Source organism: Akebia trifoliata, chromosome 1 (assembly GCF_017979445.1).
Source record: "Akebia trifoliata isolate Shusen 1 chromosome 1, ASM1797944v1, whole genome shotgun sequence".
NCBI classification, from domain to species: domain Eukaryota; kingdom Viridiplantae; phylum Streptophyta; class Magnoliopsida; order Ranunculales; family Lardizabalaceae; genus Akebia; species Akebia trifoliata.
The window spans coordinates 14,226,232-14,246,834 of NC_141375.1; the positions used below are offsets into that span (position 1 = coordinate 14,226,232).

Below are 20,603 nucleotides of genomic sequence, written 5' to 3' on the forward strand. Positions count from 1 at the left end.
ATCTCTCTGCCAGATCTGAGGGAACAAAATCGTTGCGTTCGTAAAGATAAATATTTCTTATTTTTTTTATTTGTTTAGGTCTTTTTAGTAATGTAGTCTTCTTGGGAAAAAGTAGAGATCGACGTTTGCCGGGCGGGATTAGTGCCTAACGCTTTCCAACCCCGTAACATGATCCCCGGACTTGTATTTTCTTTCGTAGATTAGTGTTATTTGCCTTTTAGAGTCAATGTTCGGTTCCTAGACCGTAATAACTAGGTGGCGACTCCCAAACCTCAAAAGTCAAAAGCGGATCCGCACATCTCGCAGATCGAGGGCACTTTCAGGGCTTACTTGAAAACTAACATAAAAATCGACGTTAATTAAGTGCTTCCCGCAAAAACAAATTTGAAAAGTATCTATTGCAATACTTTTTTGAAAAGTACCATTTTAACTCCCCAAAAAAATTATTTATCGAAGTATTTCTTAATCCAAACATAAGTGTAAGTGCTTCTAGCTCCTCACAAGAACTAGAAGCACTTGGAGAAGTCAATCCAAACAGATCTTAAAATTTTCAACACATTTTTTATGAATTTTATCTAGAATAATACTGAAGTGATCTGAAGCTGGAACGTCATACACTTCTTAACATGAAAGTGGATAGGAACATAAATGTTATTTCACTCGTATCTATGGTTTCCATACACTTTCAAGTCAAAATTTTATCTAATAATATTCACAAAACATATAGGACGAGGTGTGGACATGAATTTCAAAACATGGGGAATATTGAACATTCACCAAACATGAAGGACCACGTGTCAGGTAAAGGAGAAGGTTCCTTCAATGAATTGAAGAAGCTCGGGAGCTCCAAAGCTTTTTCCAATAATTCCATTGCTAAAATCCGAGTCTCTGATCTTTCCCTTTCTCTCACTCCAACTCCAACAACAACTCAATGCGATCAAATTAATTTGATTGGTCTTCTACGAGGCCACCCGATTTTCAGTTTTTTGATTAATACCATCTTTGCCGATTCTAGTATTTGATTCACAGGTCAATATCTCTTTTGGTTTCCCATTAAAATTTTAGGATATTTATTTATTTATTTTGTTTCCGGCGGATCGTTCAAAATATTTCCGGTGATTCATCTCTCTTGATCTATGATTAGGGTTTCGAATAATTTAGTTTTGTTTCTGATTTTTGGATTAAAGGAGGGGGAATCAAGGCAAATAGTCAATCATGTTTACGCGGATTTTCGGCAAACCTAAACAAGAAACAGATGCCCTTACAACGTTAGATAAGTTGAACGAGGTACGGGTCTTTCATCAGTTTGCTATTATTATTATTATTTTGAAATGGTTCTTCTTTATATTTTTTTGGTTTGCTGATTTAATTTAAGAGAGATTATTTATGCTGGAAATTGGATTAAGATTCTGAGAATATTTCCAATTGCTCTCGCTCTCGCTCTCCTTTTGGGTTATGAAACTGGTCTAATTTATCGGTTTATTGATTCTGCCGTCCAATTTTGTTTGGGACTTCTTATCCTTCGTTAATGGTAATACTTTTGATTGTTGTCAAACAATAATGTAGTAGAATGTTGGAGAAATAAAAATGGTTGGATCATAGGGATTATGTTGCACTGATGGGGTTGTTTTAGATGGATTAATGGAATGCTTTACAAGTTCAACTTCAGAAATAACGATAGGTTACGTATCAAGGAAAAATAAGAGTGAAAAGAAGGAAAGTTGCAAGGATTGTGATCAACTCGAGATGATCAATCTCCTTTTAATAGTTTCGGAAGTTCTGATATTTAATAATTTCTGAAATTCTGATATCTCATCTAGAGGAGAATTCTATTAGGGTCTTGTTAACTTGTGCCCTAAGGGCACGCGTTAAAGTGCAATAAATACACTGTGAAAATTGGATTTTGTACCAAAAATACCTTTTAAAAATGTTTTTTTTATATATACCAAAATACCCTCAAATTTGAATTTCCAGAGTGTATTTATTGCACTTTAACGTGTGCCCTAAGGGAACACATTTACAAAACCCTTCTATTATTTAGAACAGAGTTTACAGCATTTAAAATGTGTAGAAATTGAAAGAAACTGCTTATAACTATGTACTACATAACTGTCCATTGGGTTCGGTGGGGGTTCAATAACTGTCCATTTTCAAAACCTTGGATCAAGTTCAACAATTTTATTTGTTTGATTTTATTATTTTGAGTCTGAGTTTTTCCATGAAATCGAGAGGGTTGTGTAGTCGGATAAGGAGTGTCAATTTGGTAATTCATTTTGAGCTTAACGACCCTTGGTAAGACTTGAAATCTTACTAGATTAGTAAGAAAAGTGTTTTCCTTCACAGTTTTATTAAAAATTTAACATGTTATACTCTTCATCAAGTCATAATTTTAAAAAGCACTAACCCGACTAAAGTTTACTCGGCAATTTCTGGGGGATTTCGAAATAAAAGGTAGTTTGGTCAAAATGGCATGAGATTGTTAGGGTCTGTACTCAATTCATCTTCTCCACTTCTTCTCTCTAAGAGTTTGAGTTGCAAGAAACCATTATTTTTCTTTTCTTAAGTTTTTCTTCTAAATCATTTTATTTTTTTATAGAAAATTGATTTTCTTTATTAAAAGCTTAGAAATTGAAGGAGATTTATTTGAAATCGGCATAGATGATAAATATTTCTACCCAACAACATAAGATTTTTTTTCAATCTCTGCAGTTCCTATAAAACTGATGGTGTTGCTTTCATATGGTAGGTCTGCTAGGACTCTCTTCTTATGTAATTATAGAGTGAAAAGAGGGAATTTTTTTATTGGGGTTTCTTCAAGCACACAAATTTCAGATCTACTTCTTTCGTTGGGGTTTTCTTAGAACTCAAGGGTCAAATGTAGGAAACCGTTCATGAATAGAAGCCCATGAATTCCCAAGTTGCATCCTTCGGTGTTGAATGTGCCCACTTCACTAATTCTTTAGTGATTGCTTTATTATGTTTTTTCTTAAGAAACCGTCGATCAAGAATGGTAACGAGTTCAATTTGCATGACACCATAATCCGAAAATGTTGGAAGGAAAGAGGAAGTAATTGCACGAGTACCCAACTTCTTCTTGAGGCATGAAACATGAAAGACGGGATGGACTTTTGAAGTACTTGGGAGAGCTAGTTTGTATGCAACTGTGCCAACTCGTTCTAAATTTCATAGGGTCCAAAAAATTTGGGAGATAATTTTAGTGATCGTCTGACAACCATTGATGTTTGACGAAATGGCTGTAAACGAAGATAGACCCAATCGCCAAGTTCAGATCGATGTTTATCTGTTTGGACTTTCATTCGTTGTTGAGCACCTTGGAGAATTTTGACTAACCGTAATACACTGTTGCAATCATGTAATTCGATGTCTACATGATGGACTAAAGAGCCTGCAACATATAATGTAATGTCCAGAGGAGGTTGCTCATATAAAACTGCATAAGGTGTAAATTTGGGGGCTTCATGATAAGTAGTATTGTACCACCATTCAGCCCATGACAATCATCGAGCCCAACGATTTGGTGGTGCTCCTATGACACATTGTAAGTATGTCTTAATACATCGATTGTTGGCTTTGCTCATCAGTTTTTGGCTGGAAAACAATGCTGATTTTTAATTGGGTGCCTTGAAGATGCCATATTTCTTTCCAAAAGTTACTTGTAAAAATGGGGTCACAATCACTCACAATGGATGAAGGCATTCCGTGTATTTTGAACACATAATCAATAAAAAAACTTGTGCCACTGTTGAAGAGCTGTAGGGGTGAGATAGCGCAACGAAATGTGCATACTTTGATAAGCGGTCAACTACAACAAAAATCACACTTTTCCTTGGGATGACGGCAACCTGACGATGAAATCCATTGAAATATCGGACCATACTCTATCGGGTATCGGTAGAGGTCTGGTGGTTGCAAATTTTTGATTTTATTTCCTTGGAAAACTTCACATCCTGTTATGGGCACGGATGTCGAGCTTCATCTTTTCCAATAGAAGGTACGAGTGACCCATTTGTATATCTTCTTATACCCAGCTATTGAAGAGGAAGAATTTGAGAATAATAATGTCAAGTCTCTTTGTGAGAGCTTGGCCAATAGTTATATTAATTACAAAGGTTAAATTACAGAAAAATCCTTATAAATAAGAATTAAATAAAAGATTATCACTAATAAGTAATTAAGATTGGAAAACAATTATATCAACTAACTAAATTATTTTCAATACTCCCCCTCAAGCTGGGGAGAATATATCAACTAAACCCAACTTCACAAGGTGAGAATTAGTGATAGATGGACCAACAGATTTCGTAAGCATATCGGCAAGTTGATCTGAAGAAGGGACCAAGACTTTCTGAAGGTCACCAGATCTGACTTTCTCCCTGAGAAAGTGAATATTAACCTCAATGTGTTTAGTTCTTTCATGAGTCAGAAGCAAGCATAATAGCAGACTTGTTATCACAAAGCAGAGTAGAAGAACTAGAAACAGGAAAGTCCAACTCTGTCAACAAAGACCGAAGCCAAATTATTTCACATGTACCAAGGGCCATCGCACGATACTCAGCTTCAGCAGAAGAACAAGATACCACATTCTGTTTCTTACTTTTCCACGAGATAAGATTATTACCATAAAATGTACAAAAACCAGAGGTAGATCTTCTATCTGTAAGAGAGCCAGCATAATCAGCATCTGTAAAACAAGACAAATGCGGCTAAGCAGTGGAAGAGTAGAAAAGCCCAAATCAAGGACGTAACTTCAAGTAACAAAGAATGCGATACACTGCATCAAGATGAGATGTACGTGGAGTATGCATGAACTGGCTGACCACATTGACCGCAAAAGACAAATCCGGTCTAGTGTTAGTCAGATAAATCAGACGGCCTACAAGTCTCTGATAAGATGGATCTGATAAAAGATCACCAGAATCAGCTTGAAGACGATGATTTTGATCCATAGGAGAGGAAGTAGGATAACAAACAAGTATCCCAGTGTCCTGAAGAAGATCTAATGTGTATTTTCGCTGAGATAGTGATATACCACGACTAGAGCGAGCCACTTCTATCCCCAAGAAGTACTTGAGTGGACCTAAGTCTTTAACCTCAAAGACACGACCTAATAACATTTTAACCTTATCAATCCACGGTGCATCATCTCCAGTCACAATGATATTATCCACATAGACCTAAACAATTGTGCAACGACCATCCAATCCTCGACGAACAAAGCAAGTATGATCGAAGTGACATCTAAAAAACTCCATAGAAAGAATAACCTCAGAAAAACGTTCAAACCAAGTTCGCGGAGACTGCTTCAGGCCATACAAAGACTTAAGAAGGCGGCATACCTTCCCAGAATACTCCCCCTGAAGACGAAACCCTGGAGGAGGGTCCATATAAATAACTTCAGTCAAATCACCATTCAGAAAAATATTTTTCACATCAAGTTGGTGAAGTGACCAAGAGTTACACGCAGCTAGGGATATAAGAAGGCGAACAGTGGAGAGTTTGGCGACAGGAGCGAACGTGGCACCAAAATCTTTCCCTGGGGTCTGTGTAAACCCCTTAGCAACTAGTTGTGCCTTATATCGATTAACAGTACCATCTGCGAGATATTTCACTGTGAAGACCCATTTACAACCAACAGTCCTCGCCCCAAACGGAAGAGGAACAAGTTCCCAAGTATGATTGGTTTGCAAAGCATCCATTTCAGCAGTCATAGCTTTTGTCCACTGAAGGTCTCGTAATGCCTTTGAGATAGACCGAGGAATTCGAATAGAATCAGTTGCGGTAAGGTAGGCCTGATAAGAGGAAGAAAGACCCTGATAGGAAACAAACTGGGCAATAGGATGATCAATAACACACCGCCGCTTACCTTTGCGCAGAGCAATAGGTAAGTGAGAGTCAGAAGTAGACGGAGTAAGAATGGGTATATGTGTGGAGGTAGAAGAGGGTATACCTGAATCCAATGAGGAGGTTGGCAAGGGTGGAGAGGGGTGAGTACGACGAGTGTAGACCTGAAACAGCGACAGAGACGGAGGAAAAACTAGAGAAGGTAGCATGATAGGGGACGATTCCTGCAAAGTAGGAAAATCCTGCAAAGTAGATGTAGCATGATAGTATGGAACATTTTCAAAGAAGGTAACATCAAGAGTATGGATGACACGGTGAGAAACTGGATCATAACACCGATACCCCTTGGACATAAAAGAGTAATTCAAAAAAATGCAGCGAATGGCTTTATCATCCAATTTTGTACGATTGAGAGTCTTGTCCTGAACGAAACACGTGCATCTAAAGACACGAGGTGTAATAGGGAAGAGAATGCTATCAGGTCGAAGGACATAAATGGGCACCTGCCCTTCTAGGGTGCGACTTGGAACCCGATTAAGAAGAAAAGTTGCAGTAAGGACAGCCATATTCCAAAAAACCTTTGAAAACATGCATTTCGCGAAGAAGATAGTGCACAATATTCATGAGGTGATAGTTCTTACGTTCTGCGACCCCGTTCTATTCAGGAGTATAAGGACAAGTCAATTGGTGAAGCATACCCTTCTCATGAAGATGGGTGCGAATACAATCAGATATATATTCCCCCCCATTATCAGACCTAAGGGATTTAACAGTAATATTGTACTGAGTCTGAATCATTTTAAGAAAATTAACAAAAATTGGAAGCACTTCAGAACGCGAGCGCATCAAATAAATCCAAGTGCAACGGGAGTAGTCATCTATAAATGTAACATAATAGCAATGACCATTAAAGGCAGTAATAGGGGAAGGCCCCCACACATCAGAATGAACTAAATCAAATTTCGCATTAAACCTATGCATACGAGGAATATAAGAAGTACGTGTGTTTAGAAAATTCATACACAGAGCATTGAAATTTATGTCCACTACAAGTAGTTTTTAAAATAGGAAATAAAGAACACAAGTGTTGAAAATTGGCATGTCCTAAGCGAGCATGCCATAAATCTAGAGTCTGTGAGGTAAAAGTGTGACTGCCAGATGATGGAAGCACGGAAGCCGGAATAGCAATAGGCTGAGATCCAAACATGTACAATCCATCCCTCTCATACCCCTTGTCAAAAATCTTCTTCGAAGTCAGCTCTTGAAAAATGCAGTGAGTAGGAAAAAAGGTAACTGAGCAATTGTGAGATTTAGTAATACTGCTAACAGACAAAAGATTAAGAGATAGGTGAGGGATATGGAGTACTGAATCTAGAGAAATCCCAGAAGATAAAGGGATGATACCCTTGCTATGGACAGGTGTAAGAGATCCATTAGCAAGGCGAACCTCTTTGTGAGTGGTGGAAGAAAAAAAAGAAGTAAAATGGCTAGACTCACCGGTCATGTGATCAGAGGCACCAGAATCAATAACCCATGTCAGAGGAGTAGAGCTAGACTGAGTGACATTGAATGCAGAGTATGTACCTGGAGGTGTAATACTTGAGGCCGCAGTCGAAGAAATTTTAGTATGAGCTTGAATCTGATCTCGGATAATAGTGGCAATCTGAGTCTGTAGATGTTGCAAGTTAATCGTGTCAAGTGAAAGATGATCAGTAGATGAGGACTCTACTGTAGTAGCACGAGGAGTAGAATGTCCCAAAGATGAAGTGGAAGAAGATCGTGGTATCAGATGAGGATAGAGTTGAAAGCAGCGAGCTTTCTCATGACTAGTCTTCCCACAATGATTGCAAGTAAGGCCACTCCCTTTACCGCGACCACAGCTACCACGGCCACGACTCCCTGATCCAGTGGTACGGAGGTGGGAGAAACTCGAGTTGGTAGCTAAGGCCATCTGATTTGTAGCTGGAGTAAAAAGAATGCCTAGGACCTGAGTCTGAGGAGGAGGAATACGGCGACGACACTCATCACTATCGATGGTCGCAAATATCTCAAATAAAGAAGCTAAAGGAGTAGTGTTGAGGATCTGTGTTTGGAGTGCCTCAAATTCTGGACGTAGACCCATAAGAAACTGATAGGTTTGATGTCGAGCAATCCGCTTGACAACATAATCGGCTGCCTTTGAAGACAATTCAGCCATATACTCATAGTGAGAAAGTTCTTCCCAACGTGATTGAAGGTATCCAAAATAATCGGTTACACTTTGAGTCCCTTGGGTAGCTTGGGCAATGTCTCGATAAAGTTCATAAATTCTCGAGTCATTCCTGGAATGTGCGTATGTCCGAGTAAACGTTGACCATAAAGATGAAACTGTCTCATGGTACATGAACATGGTATAAATGTGCTGCTCCATGGAGTTAAACAACCACCCAAGGATAGTGCAGTTGTCGATCTCCCATGATTCAAATTTAGGATCAGTTACAGGTGGTTTAGTAGCAGTTTTAGAGAGCCATCCAGATTTTCCTTTACTCCCTAGAAAGAGACGCACAAATCGGGACCATGACTGAAAGTTTCGACCATCGAGAAGAGCAGTAGTAATACGTTGAGCTGAGGAGTTAGACCCAAGAACTGTAGCGGAAGTTGTAATTCCCTGTTCCGAAGTCATTACTTTGGTTTGAAGGGAGATCTGAAGAAGAAATTAGTACCCTCGGTGCAATCGCAAAGCACAAACAATAGTTCTACTACTATCAATAACCCACACAATAAATTGGAACAGCCCAAATAGCAGGACACTGTCCAAGCTATTGTTGAACTCTATCCCAACCTGTTGTCGAGCTCTATTACAAGTTGCTATGTAATTGTAAAACTCAAATAAGAGGCTAACTACTATCGTTCTTCTCCACAAGATCCAAAAACCTTTTGTAGGACCAAAACAAAGCACCCACAGCTGTCACCTGTTGATGCAGATGATTGTAAGCTTTCGCAAGGCTCCCAGAGAGACTAACTGTTGTTGTATTCCTCCACAGGGTCCAATAGACCTAGCGTAAGACCAAAACGAAGCTTTCACTGTTGTCGCAGAACCAAAACGAAGGTCACAAATCTATCGTAGACCCAAAACGAAGAACCCCCTGCTGTTGTAGAACCAAAATGAAGGTCACATACCTATTGTAGACCCAAAACGAAGAACCCACTGCTGTCGTAGAACCAAAACGAAGGTCACAAATCTATCGTAGACCCAAAACGAAGAACCCCCTGCTGTCGTAGAACCAAAACGAAAGTCACAGATCTATCGTAGACCCAAAACGAAGAACCCACTGCTGTCGCATAACCAAAACGAAGAAGGTACGACGTCGCAGAACCAAATCGAAGTTCTTAGGGCTATCGCAGAGTTAATCCGAGCCTCCAGGTACGTTCGCAAGACCAAAAAACGAAACAATAACTTCTATCGTAGAGGTACTCAGAGGCTCTAGTTTTTTTTTTTTCGTTATTGAATCCTTGTTACGAAGAGACAAACTCTAGGAAAGGGAAAAAAACATTGCGCATTATTGCAGCAAGTGATAAAACGAAAAAAAAAATTGGAAGACCCCCGAAGGGGAAAAGATCGAATGAGATTTACTCTAGGTTAGGGTTTAAGAGTAACGAGAAGAAAGAGAAGGTAGAGAGGACGGAGAAAAATTCCTTGGCTCTGATACCAAGAAGAATTTGAGAATAATAATATCAAGTATCTTTGTGAGAGCTTGGCCAGTATTTATATTAATTACAAAGGTTAAATTACAAAAAAAATCCTTATAAATAAGAATTAAATAAAAGACTATCACTAATAAGTAATTAAGACTGGAAAACAACTATATCAACTAACTAAATTATTTCCAATAGAAGATCCATGGAGTTCTTCTAATATCTCCTATCATACTTGCGACGATGGGCTTAACTTCACAAGTCCCTTATGTTTTAGAATTCCATCTTCACGAGAATATTTTGGATCTGTTACATTGTTGTTGCTGAGTTGATGCACTAATTTCTGGAGTGTAGGATTGTGAATATAATAAGCTTTCATGTCATCCAAGCCATGCCAGACAACTTTGGCTATGGCTAAAATTGTAGGCTGCTCAAATTGTCTTGATAGCGCATCGGTTGCCTTATAATCCCGACCTTTCCAATATGTGATAGCATAATCATACCCCATCAACTTCGTTAACCATTTCTATTGTGCATTAGTGACTACTCGTTGATTGAGTAAATGTTTCAGGCTACAATGGTATGTTCGAATGATGAAATGTTGATCAAGTAAGTAAGGCCGCCACTTCGTTACAACGTAGACTATTGCAAGCATTTCCTTTTCATAGGTTGACAATCCCAAATTTTTTCCATGAAGTGCTTTACTTGAGAAAGCAATCGGTCTCCCTTGTTGCATCAATACAACGCCTATCCCTGAATCAGAAGCATCGCATTCTACAACAAATTGTTTGGCGAGGTCCGGTAGAGCAAGAACGGTGAATGTATCATAGCTTCTTTTAACAGTTGAAGGCTGCAGATGCTTCAATACTCCATTTGAAAGCATTTTTCTTAAGAGGATTTGTGAGTGGCGCACTAATACGTTCATAGTTTAGAATAAAGTTCCTGTAATACCCTGTTAGTCCCAAAAATCCTCGCAAGTTTTTTATAATCTTTGGCTCGGGCCGATGAATCATACATTCGATCTTGTGTGGATCAGCCATTACACCTTTATGTGTAATAATGTGCCCCAAATATTCTATGCTTGTACATCCAAATGTACATTTAGATTTTTTTACATGTAATTGGTGATGATGTAGAATTTGAAGGGTTTGCTTCACATGGAGGAGGTGGCTTTCCCAAGTTGGACTATAAATTAAAATATCATTTAAAAAAATACTAAGATGAATTTATGGAGATGAACATGAAATATTTCGTTCATCAAACTTTGGAATGTAGAAGAGGCATTTATTAAGCCAAATGGCATTACCAGGAACTCATAATGTCCTTCGTGGGTGCGAAATGCAGTCTTAGGGATGTTGCCTTCATGTATTTGCTGGTAACCTGAGCGTAAATCAAGCTTTGAAAAATATTGTGCTTTATGTAATTCATCAAGAAGTTCGTTGATGATTGGTATTGGAAATTTGTCTTTTATTGTTACGCCGTTGAGAGCATGATAATCCACTCACATTCTCCATGATCCATTTTTTTTTATGAACCAATAACACGGGGGATAAGTAGGTGCTTGTGCTTTGGCATATCACTCAAGAAGTTAGCATCTCTTTAATTATTTTTTCAATTTCATTTTTCTGGAAATATGGATAGTGGTATGGTTGAACACTTGTTGGGAGATTTCCAGATTCAAGAATGATTGCATGATCATGAGAGCGCTTTGGCGTAGTGTTGTCAGTGGATTGGATCAGACCCGAAATCCGATCCGATAACATCGGGATTTATGTTTTGGATTCTGATAAGGATCCAATCCGATAAGGTTTCAATCCGGTATCTTATTGGATTGGATCTGGATCAACCATGTCCCGATCCGATAAGGACCCGATCCACTAATATTTTAGAATGTATATATATTATATATTTGTTGAGATGTGCGGGGTTTATTTAGATTTGTATATAAAATCGGGTTTGGCTTGATCCGGACCCGATCTGATTGTTAATGGATCGGGTCTGGATCTTATTATTGAGTTTGATAATAAATCTGATCCGATAAGGGTCGATCTAATACTTATTTGATCAGTTCCGTATCCGATCCGAGTCTTATTGGATCGGTACCAAATCAAATTGATCCGATCCGGACCTGATCCATTGATGACCCTACCTTGGTGGAAGATTTTGGGGTTCTTGAAAAACTTGATCGAATGTTTTGAGGATGTTCTGTAGATCTGGTTTTGCATTGGTTATTGCTGAATCTTCTTCAATGGCAAAAAGCTGAATACACATACCTTGGTTAGGGGTTGCAATGGAGTGTGATAATTGAGGATTGTCTACCATTTGGTGCTGATTTGGTGGTTCCTAATAACATATATTCTTTGTTGTTGATGGTGAACTTCATTTATAGTAAGGAGAAATCCCATTTAATTTTGCCAAGCATGGCCAACTACTGGGCACCCAAAATAATGTCGTATCCACCCAATGATAGTATATGGCAATCAACCTCACACTGAAAACCATGAAGAGTTAAGTGCAGATTTTGTCATAGACCTTGACTAGACAACTTTTCTTCATTGGCGACCATCACTTTGAATTTTCCTTCATGTTCAATGTGATATCCAAGTTGTTTAACCAAACTTGAATCAACAAAATTATGGGTACTAAGTGAGTCAAGTAGGATGCAAACTTTCTTACGTTTTGCTAACCCATTGATTCTCATGGTATGAGGCTTGTTTGATCCAACAATGGCATGAATAGAGACGTGCGCTTCTTTACCACTACTATTTTTTTTTTTTTTGATCGATAAAGATAATTTTATTAATAGAAGGATAAAAAAAGGGGGGTCGAGCGGACCCGCCTAAAATAAAGAGAAAGAAACAAGAAAAGAAAACAGACAACAACAAAACAAACATAGGACTCTCACGACAATGAACAAACCCTATCCCATCTCACAACAAAGTCTTCAAAGAAAATCCCCTTAAATTCCTTATACAGTTTACTCAAAGAAAATAGGAGCTCCAAAATAGCAAGAACTAATCCTTCCATCGTAGCCTCTTTTTCTTCAAAGATCCTTTGATTACGATGCTTCCAAATTTCCCAACAAATAGCGAAAAGAGCCAAGTACCATAGGATCCGTTTAGAAGACGAGAAGGCACCACCCCACGATAGCCATGACTCCAAAGCCGCCTTGACTGAACTGGGAAAACAACTCATAATACCAAACAAAGATAAAAAATGCAACCAAATGTGATGAGCTACCCGACAATGAATAAGTAAGTGGTCCACCGTTTCCGCCTAAGAACTGCACATACAACACTGATTGGGCGAAATAAGGCCCCTTTTAATCAACTGATCCATAGTAGCTAGTCTCTCCCCAAAGCCGCCATCCAAAGAAAAGTCGAAATCAAAGAAAAGTCAAAATCTTCGGGGGAATCTTACCACCCTAGACAAACGAGTACGGAAAAGACGTTACTGTAATAGGAGTGATACAATCGTACAAAGACTTCACCGTAAACTTCCCATCCGTAGTCCCTCCCCACACTCTCTGATCTTCCGAGGAACTCTCCATCCTACTGCTTTCCAGCAAAGATATTAGCCTCCCAAGATTATCCATTTCCCAATCATTGAAGGATCTTCTAAACCCAAAATCCCAATTCACCACCCCATTTGTAAAACTTCTGAGACTTGAGATGACTTGATTCCTTTTCAATGATAAAGCAAAAAGGTTTGGGAAAAAGTCCTTAAGGGGACCATTCCCACACCACCAATCTTCCCAAAATTTCACCTTACTCCCCTTCCCCACCTTGTATTTCACTTTTTTCCTAAGAAATAGAATTCTTTTAAGGATACTTTTCCACACCCCCACACCCCGACGCCCATTTAGCCGGAACACTTTCCCACCCGTTATCTTCCACCCTATATATATCCACAATAACTTTTCTTCAAAGACTCTCTTCTTCCCCCCTAAACTCCAAAGCCACTTCCCCAACAAAGCCGAATTCATGTACTTAAAATTTCGAAAGCCTAGGCCCCCAATTCTTCTTAGGCAAACACAACTTTCTCCAACTTACCCAATGATGTTTTCTTACTTCCTCTTTCCCATGCCATAAAAAATCCCGGCAAATTATATCTAATTGCACTTCCACATTTCTAGGCAAGGAAAGCAATGAAAATGTATAAATGGGAATACTAGCCAAGACACTTTTGATAAGAATAATCTTCCCTCCTTTACCACTACTATCATCATGGATGTCCTCAGATTCTACAAAAGGATCACTTTCCAAGATTGCTAATTGTGTTTGGTGTTGGTGGTTGGCGCTGAATTTTTCATCACAATTATAGCATAAGTCCTTTGTGATGCTCTCAGCTGGTGTCAACCTTTTAGTGTATGGTTGTCGATCAGTGAAAGTTTCTCGTGTTGAATTTTTGGTGACAAATGGTCGAATGGTGCGTTTTTGAACAATGACCTTATCTTCTTCAAATAACGCTATATGAAAGGCGTGCACAAGATTGTTTGGTTGTAAGGTTCGTACGCGGACCATATATCATCTCGAAGTCCAGAGATGAAACAACTAATAAGATAGGATTCAGGAAGTTGGCCTACTCGATTAGTAACTTTTTCAAATTGTGATTGATGATCAGAAACAATGCTGGTTTGTCACAATTTGGATTGTGCTCCCCCCTGGATTGTCACATTCTAATGATCCAAGCGCTAGCACAATGCACTGGTGAATTGCCCCCAAGTCATTTCTCCCTTAATTTTTTCTATCCATTGATGCCATGCATTCCCCTCTTCTTGGAGATAAATTGATGCCAAAGATACCATTTGATTATCCGGTACTTGATTATACCTCTGAAATTGCTCAACAAAATGTACCCACTCAGCTGGATCTTGCCCTTTGAACCTTGGAGAATGTATATGAACAACACGTTCTTAATTTTGTGGTCAGACACTGCACATACCACACTTGGGTGACTATTTATTCAGTATAGGTTGGCCGTTGACGGTGACCTTAAAGTACAGGACCCTTAACCCCAAGGGGTTGTGGCTAGCAGAGCTTTGATAAGCTCCTCAGGAAGGGTAGGTCAAGTTTTCGAAACCTCATGAAGCTATGAATTCCTTGGGGCCACCCTTCAGGGTTCGGTTGACCCTCGACTCAACCAGTTGCATGTTGGACTTTTCAAGGGGGCGGTGTGTGTGAACCATGGGATTAATCTCACTCGAAGGGTGGGGATACCCATGATGAGCACAAAAAAAAAAGTACAAGACCCTTCATGAAATGTTAATACGTTCGACTACTCTGGGCTATTAATGATCATTGACTAGCTATCTTCATGCAAGCCCATTAGGCAAACATATGATTCTCAAAAGACTTCTCTATTCATCTACAAATTACCTTTACATCATAATGTTAGTAGAATTTTAGGAAAAGAAAAGTCAAGTCTCATAATGAGAGCTTGGCAAATATATATAACCAATACAAGAGTGAATGGACAAAAATGTCCTTACAAAGAAAGAATAGAAATAAACAATATTAGACAAACAAAAGTAATATTTCCAATACTCCCCCTCAAGCTGGGGAAAATATATCAACTAAGCCCAGCTTGACAAGATGAGAATTAGTGACAGAAGGTCCAACAGACTTCGTAAGCATGTCGGCCAGTTGATCTGAAGAAGAAACAAAGACTGTCTCAAGTGCACCAGATCGAATTTTCTCCCTGAGAAAGTGAACATCAACCTCAATGTGCTTAGTCCTTTCATGAAGGATTGAGTCGGATGCAAGCATAATAGTAGATTTGTTGTCACAAAAGAGTGAAGAGGAACCAACAGTAGGGAATCCCAACTCTGACAGCAAAGATCTAAACCAAAGAAGCTCACATGTGTCAAGAGCCATAGCATGATACTCAGTTTCAGCAGAAGAACGAGATATAACACTCTGTTTCTTACTTTTCCACGAGATAAGGTTAACACCATAGAAAGTGCAGAAACCAGAGGTAGATCTCCTATCTGTAAGAGAACCCGCATAATCAACATTAGTGAAACAGGATAAATGTGGCTGAGCAGTAGATGAATAGAATAGGTCTAGACCAGGACGAGACTTCAAGTAGCGAAGGATACGATACATGGCATCAAGATGAGAGGTACTCGGAGCATGCATAAACTGACTGACTACACTAACCGCGAAGGTCAAATCCGGTCTAGTGTTAGTCAGATATATCAAACGACTTACGAGTCTCTGGTAAGATGAATGATCAGATAAAATTCCCCAGATTTGGCATGAAGGCGATGATTCTGATCCATTGGGGAAGAGGCAGGATGATAACCAAGCATACCAGTGTCCTGAAGAAGATCTAATGTGTATTTGCGTTGACATAATGAAATACCACGACGTGAGTGGGCTACCTCTATCCCTAAAAAATATTTGAGAGGACCTAAGTCCTTAACCTCAAAGGCACGACCCAATATCATCTTTACTCTTATCAATCCACTGTGCATCATCTCCTGTCAAGATAATATCATCAACATACACTAGAACAATGGCACAACGACCATCCAATCCTTGATGAACAAAACAAGTATGATCTGAGTGGCATCTGGTGAACCCTATAGACAAAATAACTTCTGAAAAACGATGAAACCAAGCTCGCGGAGATTGTTTCAGGCCATACAGAGATTTGAGAAGTCAACATACCTTCCCACAATACTCCCCCTGAAGGCGAAATCCAGGAGGGGGATCCATATATATAACCTCAGTCAAATCACCATTCAGAAAGGCGTTCTTCACATCAAGTTGATGAAGGGGCCATGAGTGACAAGTAGCTAAAGAGATAAGAAGACGAACAGTAGAAAGTTTAGCGATAGGAGTAAATGTGGCACCGAAATCTTTCCCTAGAGTTTGCGTAAATCTCTTAGTAACTAGTCGCGCCTTATACCAATCAATAGTCCCATCCGCGAGGTATTTCACAGTAAAAACCCATTTACATCCAACGGTTCTCTCCCCAGATCGAAGGGTAACTAGAGTCTAGGTGTTATTCTTCTGCAATGCATCCATCTCAGTAGTCATGGCTCTAGTCCAATTAGGATCACGTAAAGCCTCGAAAACGGACCGAGGTACCCGAATAGAGTCTGTTGAGGCAAGATAAGCTTAATAGGAAGAAGAAAGACCTTGATATGAAACAAACTGGGCGATAGGATGAGTAGTAACACACCCGCGCTTACCTTTGCGAATTGCAATAGGTAAGTGAGAGTCACAAACAGAAGGAACAGGAGTAAGTGTAGAAGGGGGTATACCTGAGTCCAATGAGGAGATGGGCAAGGTTTGGGAGGGGGGAGGGCGGCGAGAGTAAACCTGCAGCGACGGTGAAGATGAAGATGAAGATGGAGAGAAAACTGGAGACGGTAGCACTATAGGAGAGTGATCCTGCAAAGGAATGGAGTCCTGCAAAGAAGATGAAGCACTAAAATATGGAACATTTTCAAAAAATGTGACATCCACAGAGTGAATAATACGATGAGTGAGTGGATTATAGCATCGATATCCTTTGGACATAGATGAGTAACCCAGAAAACACAACGAATGGCTTTGTCATCTAGTTTGGTGCGATGAGGAGTCCTATCCTGAACAAAGCAGGTACACCCAAAGCATCTCGGTGTAAGGGGGAAGAGAGTGCTATCAGGTCGAAGAATATGAAGAGGCACCTGTCCCCCTAAGGTGCGGCTCGGAACACAATTTAGAAGGAAAGCAGCAGTAAGAACTGCCATATTCCAATATGACTTGGGAACATGCATCCCTCGTAGAAGGCAACGGACAATGTTCATGAGGTGGCAATTTTTACGTTCAGCTACCCCGTTTTGTTCAGGAGTGTAGGGGCAAGTTAACTGATGAAGCATACCACGCTCATGGAGATGGGACCGAATCCCATCTGAAATATACTCCCCTCCATTATCTGTTCTAAGAGATTTGACAGTAACGTTGTACTGAGTCTGTATCATTTTAAAGAAGTTAACAAAAATAGGAAGCATCTCAGAGTGAGAATGCATTAAATAAACCCAAGTACAACGAGAATAGTCATCAATAAATATAATATAATATTTATGACCATTAAAAGCAGTAATAGGGGAATGCCCCCACACATCAGAATGAACTAAATCAAAAGTAGCATTAACTCTATGCATGCGAGAAACATAAGAGGTACGTGTGTGTTTAGAAAGCTCACACATAGAGCACTGAAATTTGTGTCCATTACAAGAAGTTTTTAAAGTAGGAAATAAAGAACATAGGTGTTGAAAATTAGCATGTCCTAGGCGAGCATGCCATAAGTTTAAAGTTTGTAAAGAAAAAACATGATTCCCAGTGAGTGGAAGGACGGAAGCCGGAGCAGCAGTAGGTGGAGTGCCAAACAAGTACAGCCCATCCCTCTCATACCCCTTGCCAAAAATCCTCCTTGAAGTCAGGTCCTGAAAGACACAGTGAGTAGGAAAGAAAGTTACAGAACAGTTTAAAGATTTGGTAATACTACTCACAGACAAAAGGTTAAGAGAGAGGTAAGGAACATGAAGAACAGAATCAAGAGGAAAATCAGGGGGATAAGGAGATAGTACCCTTACTGTGAATAGGAGTAAGGGACCCATCAGCAAGACGAACTTCCTTATGTGTAGTAGGAAAAATAGAAGAAATAAAAGATTGGACTCACCAGTCATGTGATCAGAGGCACCAGAATCAATGACCCAAGTCAGAGGAGCAGAGCCAGACTGAGTGACATGAAATGCAGAAGAAGTACTTAGAGGTGTGGTAACAGAAGCAACTGTCAAGGAGGAAGGGATCTGGGCCTGGATCTGATCTCGTACAATAGCTGTAATCTGTGTCTGGAGATGTTACAGATCAATAGTACCAAGGGATGTTGTTAAATAAGTGTGTCAAGTCTGTGTCCTTTTTGGTCTTTTCCCTTTACTCATAATGTGTAATACTTATATAGCCTAATTAGGGCTAATTAAAAAACTAATCTTCTTCTCTCTAATTCGAACTTGGTATCAGAGCCAAGCTCTCTACCTCATCGAAATTCTCTAAAAAAAAAAAAAAAAAACCTAATCGAAGCCTGCGATCAGGCTGTTCTCACAGCAATGGCTGTATCTAAGCCCTACGACACCCAAGGTGGCTGTCTATGGGTATTGCGACACTCAAAGTAGTGTTTTTGGCTGTCTACGATCATCGTAGGTGCTGTATGAGGAGTGCGATCACAGCAGGTGATCTGTTTTTGGTTTTTTGAACATCGTAAGAGGCTGCTTTGGCTTCGTAGGTGCTGTATGAGGAGTGCGATCACAGCAGGTGATCTGTTTTTGGTTTTTTGAACATCGTAAGAGGCTACTTTGGCTTCTGCAACACAGCAGGTTGCTGTTCTGCTGCCTGCGACCATAGTTTATTCACGTTTGGATTTGCGATCACTGCAGAGGGCAGTTTGACATCCAGCGACCATAGTAACACTCTGTTTTTTGACCTACGATATCTGTTTTTGAACTTGCGATCACTGTAGAGAGCAGTTTGACGCCTTGCGACCATAAAGAAGGCTGAGTTGAGGCATACGATCACTGCAGAGGTGCAGTTAGAGGTCTTCAGTCACTGCAGAGAGTAGTTCGACTACTTGCAACCATAACAGAAGGCTGGTTTTTTGCTTTGGAGCCTTGTCTGAAACCTGCGATCAGCACAGGTTGTTATTTGGACCTGGTCCGAGGGCCACAATTAGCATCGAGGCTGTTTGGAGCCTGTACTTACAGCAAGAGTGCTGTTAAGAGCTTTTCCTTGTCTTCTTTGAACTCCCTTCGAACTAAAAATACGTAGATTTTTATATATATATTTAAAAATGGCCTCTGAGACGTCATCTTCCTTGGTCACTGGTAATAGTAATGATTCAAGTGGTCTTCCTTCTCACTCAACCGACTTTCCATGAATTCAGATTACCACCGTGAAATTAAATGGCCCTAATTATCTTCTTTGGGCACGATCGGTTGAAATGTTCATTGGTGGCAAAGGAAAGATCGGCTACCTCACGGGAGCTGACAAAAACCTGTACCGACCGATACGTCCTACTCCCATTGGTTTGCTAATGATTCAATGGTTCGATCGTGGCTGGTTACATCTATGCAACCACACATTGCAGCTGGTTTTATGTTCTCCTCTACAGCAAAACAGATATGGGATTCTGCTAAGAGCATTTACTCGCAACGTCAAAATAACGTTCGGATCTTTAACTTAGAGTGTGAGATTTCTCGTCTTTCACAAGGTGATTCTTCCGTTATCACCTATATATCATAGCTACGTGCTCGGTGGGAGGAGTTGACCTTCTATTCCTCGTCCTATGCCTGGAAGGACCCTCTTGATGAGACATTGTATGCGTTAATTCTGGATAAGAATCGGGTTTTTCAGTTTCTGGCTTGTCTCCGGGATGAGTTTGAGTATGCGAGAGTTCATTTATTGGGAATGGATCCTTTTCTGTCCCTACAAACTGCGTATTCCTATGTCTTGCCTGATGAGAGCCGTCGCGCAGCTGTTTTACCTCTTTTTTCAGATCACTCCGCTATGCTTGCTCGCCTACCTTCTCTATTACCCCCCAGCGGGTCTCTGCCTACCCGTCAGCGACATAAGTGTGATCATTATGGGAAATTGGGTCATGTGAAGGCTCGCTGCTATGCACTTCATGGTCGTCCTAATCAGAATCGTCAATAGTCTCAACGCTCTTCAGCTCATGTAGTTTCTCAGCAGATGCTTGACTTAGCACCTCCTTCAGCTCCTACCTCCTCCTCGGATTCAGTATCTCTATCCCAAGCCGAACTTGACAAGTTCAGGAAATTCTTCAATCAGATAGAGACTTCATCTCAGCCGGTTTTTACCTTCGCTCACTCAGGTACCTTTGCATCTACACACAGTGTTTCCATCACTTCCTCACTATGGATCATTGATTCTGGTGCCTTCGATAACATGACTGGTACGTCCTCTTTATTTAACACCTATAATGTTTGCTCTGGTCATCGCAAGGTTCGCCTTGCTGATGGTTCTTTGTCCTCCATAGCTGGTAAAGGTCTTGTACTT

General features: G+C 40.0%; 1 protein-coding gene across 2 annotated transcripts in view; it reads left to right on the top strand.

Annotated features, from left to right (window-relative positions):
- Positions 1-827: 827 nt before the first annotated feature.
- The window catches only part of LOC147410754 (vacuolar protein sorting-associated protein 32 homolog 1-like), a 46,473-nt gene continuing 26,697 nt past the window's right edge, over positions 828-20,603 (top strand). Inside the window, exons 1-2 of one of the 2 annotated variants that reach the window (XM_086439835.1) lie at positions 828-1,029; positions 1,188-1,287. In XM_086439835.1, coding sequence (XP_086295961.1) covers positions 1,216-1,287 — 72 coding nt within the window. In that variant the 5' untranslated portion in view covers positions 828-1,029; positions 1,188-1,215. The remainder of the gene's footprint in view (positions 1,030-1,187; positions 1,288-20,603) is intronic. The other variant, XM_086439826.1, reaches the window with a different exon arrangement.